Source organism: Candoia aspera, chromosome 1 (genome assembly GCF_035149785.1).
Source record: "Candoia aspera isolate rCanAsp1 chromosome 1, rCanAsp1.hap2, whole genome shotgun sequence".
Lineage (NCBI taxonomy): Eukaryota > Metazoa > Chordata > Lepidosauria > Squamata > Boidae > Candoia > Candoia aspera.
In genome coordinates, this window is record NC_086153.1 from 142,211,690 (window position 1) to 142,220,910 (window position 9,221).

The window sequence follows — 9,221 nt, forward strand, 5'->3', positions numbered from 1 at the left end:
GTTTGCATGCCTTCTGAGTGAAAGCTGGGGCCAAAACAAAACAGATTCTGTTTACCCACAGCAAACTTTGAACTTCTGTTCAAGGCAGAAACGCAGTGGGAGGGACAAGAACCGGATATGTGTATACAGGCTTTGGATGGAAGAGAATGGCGACAGACTCTTGAGTAAACAGTAGAAATAATTTTTGTTATGACCTCTTTGGCTCTAATCTTTAGACTGTAGATTAGTTAAAACCAGCTTTATAGGAACTGTTTAGAGATATATAATCTGAAACAAATGCAGGATGAAAAATGAATCAAATGAACAAATAGAATATTTTTTTCTTCCTGTTTAAAGAAACCTGAAATGAAAGCAATCACTGCAAGCCATCAAACTGATGACTCGACAAAAACTATGAAATCTCTTCTTCCTATTAACTGCTTTGTCCAACAGACATCTCTTTGTAATAACACTGAGAACAGGGCAATGCTGTTTATAGAATTTTATTGCTTTTTGACATGACTGCTGCAGGTTGCCTATCCTCATCTGCTGAACCGCTTTTTTGAGGGTTTAAAATAGCATGGAAAGGAGGAAGGAATCCACTCATTACTATAACAAAAAACAGTGCTACAACATTACAAATCAGGTGAAAATATCTTGCAGTTCTTCATGAAAACTCAGTTCACATATGCAACAAACTGCTTTGATGACTGAGACATAACTGCTGCCTATATTTGGAAGGGCTTAAATTGGGAGCTTGTAGGCCTCAAAGTTGCTGCATCCAGCATCCATCACAAAGATCATGTTGGCTAGAGGTGCTGGGAGCTGTAGTTCACCAATGTCTGGGATAGCATACTGGTTAGTTTTTAGAAATTACAAGAAGCCACTGAATCCAGAATTATTGTCCAGTACAATAAAAAGGTGGGACTAGAATGGCAAGGGAGGGAGGGAGGGAGGGAGGGAGGGGCAGGGAGAAAAGGTGATTTCATGGTTGAGTAAACAAACACAGTACGTTAAAGATACGGGGATGGATTGAGAATTCATATTTTGCCAATATAAGCCCCTCTGAATGTACTTCCATTGAGAACAGTTATGTCAAAAGAGGTGAGATGATACTGAATCTTCCCCTTTCCCTAGAGTCTCAGGCCCCTTTCTTCTGCAGTTCTCCAGAACTCTGATCAGGAGATTAGAGGCAGAATAGACAACATTCATTTTCTCTCCTGGGCAGAGGTCAGAGGAAAACCTTTGCAGGATAAAAAAGCCTGTGACCTTCTATCTGCTGGAGGATTCTCCCAGATCTGACCCATTGTGAACTGCACACCTGCAAGTAAGAAGCAGCACCATTTCTTCCTGTATCTTCATTTTTATCTGGCCATCTCTGCAACTTTTCAACCTGAAATAAACAAAGAAACAAGCCAGCAAGTTGGAACATAGTTTAATTTGCTTGTAGTTAATTTGATTGTACTGCTATACAATCATTACTTTATTAATCAATGTAGAATGTGTGATCTGCATATGTGAGATATGGATTAATGATCAGGAACATTATATTTAACTCTGACCTTAACCCTAACTCTATCTTCCTGCTGGCTTAGTCATTGATGCTTCTCCAGAGCAGTAGTTGATGAGACAGTTCACTGGAAAGAGATGTTACTGGATGGGAGTCAAGGCTGGGATGCCCTATGAATGCCTGGATTCCAAAACACTGGGAAAGAGTTGCTTCAGTCATCCAATGATGGGGCAATGCTAATGGCTCAGCAGCAGCATATCTATCTCCATGTTTCCATTGCTATTTCACAATATGCTGCTTCATGGTAGTTGGACATAAACTTCTAATCATTTATTTTACAAACAATCATAGTTTCCTCCTGGTGGGTACACACAATAAACTAGAGGTCAACAATGTGGCAAGATCCATAATGGCACAGTGCCACTAGATGTTGCCCATTGGCCTCCAAGATTCATTCGTTTTTCATTAAACTTAAAAGAGATCTTGGTGTCACATGAGTTTCAAACTTTCATCTGCACTTTTTAAATCCACTCATATGTTCATGCATACACACACAGATACATATAAACAACCTCAGCAGGTGACAACATCTAGTCAACCTTGTCTGAGCTTAGAAGGTAATTAGTACTGATAGGATCTGGTTAGTACATGTATAGGAGACCACCAGGGAATTTCAAAGCTTAGTAGCCAGACTGGGAAGTAGAAAAGTATTGAAGAAACAAAGAAGGAAATTACAAGCTCACTGATAAGAAACCTGCGTATCTGTGCTTATCAGTCCCCAGACTAACTGGGGAAATAGTCATAGGAACCAGTCTCTATTCAAGGGCATCAATACATACATAAATATATGTAAGTACAGGTGCCCATGACATTGCATGAAACCAAGACAGTGCTTGTTACCTGAAATGGTTGCTGACTATTCCCTTAAATGATGGGTGAGCATAATTTCTTACTACTTCAAAATCAATTGGATGGATAATCTACATACCTGATTTTTAAGCAGAAAAGTGCCAAGAATTTGCCTACATAGTAGTCACCCAAGCCTGTTCCTTTAGCTAGCTGTAGGAAGATATATTGCAACTACTACATGTGAAGGGGAATATACTAGGGGTATTTTATAGTTATATACTCTGCATATACTAGGGGCGTTTTATGGTTATCTCAAATTCCAATTAAAAATACCAGCTTTCTGTTATAGTCTATGAAATCTAAATATTTTTCTCTAAAAAGCTCATGTACCTTGAACACTTGGGACTACCCATGCACCAATTTATTTTTAAATATGTAAATCAAGAGGTGCTGTGCAGGCACATTTCAACTAAGACAGAAATGTGCAATCCAATGTGTGTCTGCTCTGAAGTTGGTCCAGTTCAATTCAATGGGATTTATTCCTGGGCAATAACATATAGGATTTTAGCCTTGGTATATGGAGAAGCCAGCATATTCCCAATTCCAGTGAATCTCCTTCTGAATCCATGTGCTAAAAGGCTGGATGTAAGTAGGTTAGTATAACAACATATAAAGGGTTCCCTTTTTCCATTTTGGGGTTCCTATCGATGCACAACAAGCAGGCAACAACTCAGAGGAACAAATTGCTATTAACCATTCTTTCCTGTGTTGCAAGAGTGTTGTTTTTAATCAGCAATTCATGGGTGCTACATATTGGAACTACTGCTGCAGTTGGAAAGCCAAATAAACATTTGTTTTGTGGATGGGAAGAGAAAGAGGTCACACAAACCACAATGCAAGCCCAAAGGCTAATCTGACTACTAAGCAGCTGATTTGTTCAGGAGCTGACAGGAATGCACCTTGAACCATTCTGACATTGAAATGCAGTCTATTTATTTGGCAGGTCCTTGCATTGCCGGGCTGCTGAGAATGAACTGATGCTTGTGTTCTGAAGTTAATTAAAAGAGTAATCTAAATGAAGCAAGTTCCTGATGAGATGCCAGCTGTAGACAAAGGCATTCCTATCCTCCAATACAGCAGGAGAAAGCAGGCGACATGCAAAACCAATTACAAAACAAGGCACTGTAGAAGCTCTGGTCCTGAAAGCACTGCAGTGTGGAAGAAGAACACGAGCTCATTCTGTGAGTATGTGATAGAGGCAGAGAAGAAGGCACTCTCTGCTGCCTGGATTGCGATGGAATAGCACTCCAAGTGGGCTTTCCTTTGTGCTCATTTTGATTCATTCCTAGACACCTTCCACTTATGCTCAAGCTACATCCCTTTCACATTACAGTTGTCAACTGGTCATTAAGGGGGGGGGGCTGTCTTGGCTCTAAAGGGAAGCAGTGTTTATGAGGGATAATGACTACGCCAACCTTCCCCAACTTCTCCTTCCAGATGTGGACAATGCCTACTGGCCAGATGAAAGAGGTTACTCTACCTTTAGATCATTTCTGTATGGCACAAAATATCCAGAGTTTCATCAAGTATCACCAAGAGACAAGATAGGAACATTTTAGGAAACTCCTTGGATCCTTCAGGTGCTTGGGGCAGGGCATTTCTCTGGCCCACCACCTTGGTGGAAGTTCATACAGTGATCCGTCTAAAGTTTGTCACAGAGTAATCTGTCCATGACAAGAGAATTGCACAGAACTCTTCTCTGCCTCATCTGACTTCTATATTAAAATTCACTTTTGCATAACGAAAATGGAAAGTCAGCATGCTGTAAACCAAAAGCTACTCTCTGGCATGTTTATTTCCACGAACCTTCCGTAAAAATGAGGGTGGCTACAGCCAGTGGTTTGGCTAGACGTATTCCCACCATCCCTGAAAAAAGGAAAGAGATAATATGGAGTATCTGGGAAGAATGGAATGGCAGGGAGTATTAGTGTCTTGTAACTTATTATGTCCCCCATTATGAATGGGCAGCATCTCCAATGATCATTTGTGAAAGTGCCCACACAATGTTCTCAAAATCCCAGCTCCAAAAAGTCGAGGACCCTTACCTTGGCTGTACTTACATACCTAGAACCAGAGTCTCTCCCTGGTCAAGTGATTATCTTCATGGGTAGCAGCAGGATGTCTAAATTCTGAAAGTTATAGTCCCAATATATTGTACCTGGAGAACATCAGACTGGGAAACCCAAACTGGCAGAGGCAAAAAGATTTCCTTCATGATATGCATCATTTCTTGTCATTGCATTCCAAAGTAGATCTGGTATATACTGCTGCTGCTGCTGCTACTACTTCCTCCTCCTCCTCCTCATCAGGGTTTAGGCCCTCTTAAAGCATACGCTCTACCACTCGGCAGTGGACACTCCCATAAATACATTTCAAGGCATGATTTGAAGCAAAAATGGGCCTGGATGGTAATATACCTGTAAAGACTCACCCATACAGTATGCATAAAAAAACCATAGCAGGCCTTTAGTCAGACTAAATGAGAGCACCGGCAGTATGCATTTGGAGCCTGGTCTTATCGAGAGAGATTACTAAAACAAAAATCTGAGGAAAATTCACAGTATTACACAGGAATTGATGCCAGTAATAACATCAACTGGCTACACAATGAGTGGTGCAGTCAGATCAAACTTTTGGGTAGAAGTCCAGAGATCAACTCAGCTAAATGTATGTATGGGGTAGGGGGAAAATACAGAAAACTCCCCACATTTTGAAATAAATAACGGGATTTATCATTGGAGGTGCCCTCTCATAAGTTATTTTCAATCCTCGACCATGCAGTTGTAAACAAATGATCTGAGGTTGGCCATTATTTTATGTTCTTCATTTTGTCTGGTTATGGTCCATTTCCTATATTCTTTTGACCTACTTCATTCACTTGCCTTTGACACTTGATGTTTCTAGTTCTTAATGGATTTTTGTTTCCTATCCCCCCTTTCTTTTCCCTTCTCTTTTGCTGCCAACTATTTTTTAAATCTATTTAATTTGCACATTTTACTCATTACTGCATGATGATAATGATTCCTATTATTAGCTTTAGAATGACTTCCTTGCTTTGCTCCACTAAGTCATTCCATATGCATTTTGGTCAACCCATTTTATCTGTATTTTATAACAGGTCTAGGACTGTGTAATAACTGATTTTACCTTAATTGATATGGTAGGTATGCTCTACAAATGGAGTGGTAGAGCATTAAATCAGCGAGCGTAAAAACCCCATGCCATCTGTAGAGTTGGAAGAGGGCATTTAGGCCACTGAGTTCAATTCCCTGCTCGGTGCAGAAATCCAAATTAAAGTATTGCCTAAACGTGTTTACTGTACATCCAGCCTATGCCTGAAGACATCCAGTGAAAGGGACCCACCATTTCCAAACTATTTTATACCCTGCTGACAATCATTTCTGCGGAGTGCCCTCCTTCTCAGGAGAACTGGGAAGGCAACGCTGTTTGGTATCTGTGGCAACTGGGATTATAACTCTCCAACCTCTGATACAGTTGTACTTACTGCTTTTGTTCGAAGCACTACATGCCATAAAGCCTTCTCCTTCTTTTTACACCCCCCCCCCAAATCACATAAATATGTACTCATTTAAATGTAATGGGCGTATTTTCGAGAAATGCACAAAGACTTCCTTCATGATACCGATTTTTTTTTCCTTTGCAACCCAAGTAGATCTGGCATGTAGTTGGTGAATCTGTAATGCTGAAAGAAAAGCTCGACCTCTAAACCTAAGCACGGTTTGAAAGCGTAGCAAAATCACAAGGGCAAATAATATGCGAATTAAATGATGCCGCTCTTGGGCCGCTTATGTATTACCTGGTGGGATACTGGCTGGGGGCGGCGGGGTAGCCTTGGGCTTCCCTTCCCACGGCGGCTGCCTGCCACAAGCGAAGCCGCCACCTCAAGCCCCGCCAGGGAGACCAGGCACGCGAGGCAGAGGAGGGCGGCCGGGGCCTCGCCGCCGCAGGAAGAGAGCAGACGGCGGGCGTCTGGAATCCCACCCTTGGAGCTCTTGTGATTGACACCCCAGAGGATGACTCGAGCTTGCCAAGCGCAGAGCCGAGCAGCCAATGAGCGCAACCAAGGGCGGGCTTTGGCATCAGGAGTATCTGCTACTTTAGACTCGCCGGCGCTGCTGAGGGGAGCCCAGAGCCGAGCGGGACTGTGCAGGTGAAGGGCGCGAGTGAGAGCCGGAGCGCGGGCACGCGGGGCCGGGGTCGCCAGCGCTTGGACGGCGGGTCCTGCTGAGGGGGACCTGGCTCCACTCCTCGGCCTCAGCGATAGCAGCCCCCATGGCGACCAGAGGACTTTAAAGGAGTTCGGGGGCTTGGTCGGGATCTGGGCGATTCCGGGTACGCCGATGTCAAATTCATCGCTCCCACCTTGCATCCGTCGCGTCTAGTCGTCAGTTTCTCGGAAGGCCGCCAGCGGGACAGGTTTCGCTTGCCGCGGCTGGGCATTTCTTCGGGCCAGGAGTTAAAGAAAGGGCAGAGCGACGGCTGGTCTGGGTGTACAGGCGTGCGTGACAAGCCGAACAGCGGCGGCTGGGAAGCTCCCTCACTTCTCCGCGAGAAGTGGCTCCTGCTGCTTTGGAGAAGGAAGGGGAGAAGCGGGGAATGACAACTGGAGACAAAGCGAAGGGCGGGAGGAACCTCTCGCCGGGACACCTCAACCCCCGAGCCCGGATGTTGCTTTTATTCTTTTGGGGAGGGAAGAGCATTTGCGTGCTGTCCCAAACAGCGACCTCGCCGCCGCTCTTTTTCCCTTTGTGCACCGGTAGGTCTCCTAGGAGAGCCGGCAGCACACCGGGTGTCTGGCAAGCAGTGCAGCCCAGGGGCTATTGCAACATCTGGCTGCCAGGGACCAGCCCCTGCCCGTTCTAAGGGTAGGGTCAGGCGAATGGGTGGGCGTGTTAGGGAAAAAGCAAGAAGGATCGGCCGGCGACAGTTTTCTCTTTCTTGGCCAAGATGAGGCGCTGAGAACCCGCACCATCTGATCCCTCTAAGTGTGCGCCCCATTCTGTGCCGTGTGCGTGTTTATTGTTATGCAACCCCCCCCCCCCGCGCGCACCCCCATGGCGTTAATCTCCCGCTCTTCTCTCCCGTTTGCTGTCCCTCAGATCCGGCGATTCCTGCTCTCGCCGCGCCCTGTCATTGATGGGAAATCAACTGGATCGCATCACTCACCTGAATTACAGCGAGCTGCCGACCGGGGACCCCTCGGGGATAGAGAAGGACGAGCTGCGCGTCGGAGTGGCTTACTTCTTCTCGGACGAGGAGGAGGATCTGGACGAACGAGGGCAGTCGGACAAGTACAGCGTGAAGGGCTCTAGCAGCCCTGCCCAAGAGTCCCCCACCCGCCACCACCACACGCCGCAGCTGGTGTTGAGCGAGACCCAGTTCTCCGCTTTCCGCGGCCAGGAATGCATCTTCTCCAAGGTGAGCGGAGACTCCCAGACTGGGGATTTGAGCGTCTATCCGGCGTCGGCCCTGCCTGCCCTGTGCAAGCCGGGAGACCTGCTGGAGCTGCTCTACCTGGGGCCGTCCGACCACCCTCCGCCGCCCCCACAGTGGGCAGTCTATGTGGGCAACGCTCAGATCATCCACTTGCACCAGGGCCAGATTCGCCAGGACAACTTGTACGAGGCGGCCGCTGGCAACGTGGGCCGGGTGGTGAGTAGCTGGTACCGCTTCCGCCCTCTGGTGGCCGAGCTGGTAGTGCAGAACGCCTGCAGCCACCTGGGCTTAAAGAGCCACGAGATCTGCTGGACGAACTCTGAGAGCTTTGCCGCTTGGTGCCGCTTCGGCAAACGGGAGTTCAAAGCGGGCGGCGAGCTCCAGCCGGCGTCGGGCTCGCAGCCCCAGCAGCAATACTATCTCAAGATCCACCTGGCAGACAACAAGGGGCACACGGTGCGGTTCCAAAGCTTGGAGGACCTAATCAGGGAGAAGCGCAGGATCGATGCCAGCGGTAAACTGAGGGTGATCCAAGAGCTGGCGATCGTGGATGGCAAAGAATGAAAAGCGGAGCCGGCGCGAGTGGGGAGAAGGGAGGCCAGCCATGGCCCGGTGGGCGCGCGCCACCCGCCCTCCCCGCAGCCTCGCTCCCCCACGAGGTTGCTCGGCTTCTTTCTCCTTTTCTCCTTCGTTCTTTCCCGTTGAGGGAAAACCATGGCAACATTCCAAACGAAACCAGCGGCTGCGCTTCCCTTTGCGTTGGCCAGAGGTTGGTTCGCCTCCCACGAACCGGGATAGTCGTCACAATGAGCCCGACGACAGAGAGGGCGGGGTGGAGGGGGTGGGGCCAGCGACGCGATGAGCAAAGTCTGTGGACAGAGTCGCTCCGGGCGATCCCTGTTGACCATACTTCCCATCGTGCTTAAATAAAAATGTTTTAAAAAATACCCCCCCCTTTTTTTTTTTAAATGGTCCTGGCTTTAATTCCTAAGGAGGGTGGCTGAAATTTGTGTTGTTGTTAAGGGACTGAGATTAGTTCTTGCGGGTTTTACCTGATCTGAGTGTGCAGGTATGTTTAGTGGGTTTTGGCATAGCAGAGGGCAACCTGGTGCCCTCCTGATATTTTGGCTGCCATTGCCCTTGGCCTTGCAGCTTTGAAGTCTACATATCTAGAAGGAGTACAGTTACCTCTTTACAGTAGGGCCGTTATCTTATTTTGTTATGGAATTACTCACCAGGGTTTCTAAATCGCTTTACTGAAAGACCCTTTTGTCAGCTTCCAGGGTGTTATACTGATATGAACATGCATAGAATTGTGAGAAAAAAATGGCCATCCAATGCAAACTTACCTGGGCTTATTTTCTGA

General features: G+C 46.7%; 1 protein-coding gene and 1 long non-coding RNA gene across 4 annotated transcripts; one reads left to right on the forward strand and one right to left on the reverse strand.

Moving 5' to 3' along the window:
* Positions 1 to 466: 466 nt before the first annotated feature.
* Positions 467 to 6,493, reverse strand: LOC134505127 (uncharacterized). Of its 2 annotated transcripts, XR_010068710.1 has the most exons (3): positions 6,216 to 6,493; positions 4,463 to 4,585; positions 467 to 1,372 (listed from the first exon to the last, which is right to left on the reverse strand). It is a non-coding gene; the product is annotated as an uncharacterized LOC134505127 (long non-coding RNA). The 2 variants fall into 2 exon arrangements; XR_010068709.1 differs by lacking the exon at positions 6,216 to 6,493 and having other exon boundaries at positions 4,463 to 4,667.
* Positions 6,494 to 6,587: 94 nt separating this feature from the next.
* On the forward strand, positions 6,588 to 8,802 carry LRATD1 (LRAT domain containing 1). 2 transcript variants are annotated; one of them, XM_063314650.1, is made up of 2 exons: positions 6,588 to 6,751; positions 7,519 to 8,802. In XM_063314650.1, the coding sequence occupies exon 2, from the start codon at positions 7,556 to 7,558 to the stop codon at positions 8,417 to 8,419; it is 864 nt and encodes a 287-aa protein (XP_063170720.1). In that variant the 5' UTR covers positions 6,588 to 6,751; positions 7,519 to 7,555; the 3' UTR covers positions 8,420 to 8,802. The 2 variants fall into 2 exon arrangements, with proteins under 2 accessions (XP_063170720.1, XP_063170729.1); XM_063314659.1 differs by lacking the exon at positions 6,588 to 6,751 and adding an exon at positions 7,082 to 7,175.
* Positions 8,803 to 9,221: the final 419 nt, after the last annotated feature.

Coding starts and splice junctions, on each gene's coding strand:
- LRATD1 (XM_063314650.1), top strand. CDS start 7,556: ATGGGAAATCAACTGGATCGCATCACTCACCTGAATTACAGCGAGCTG.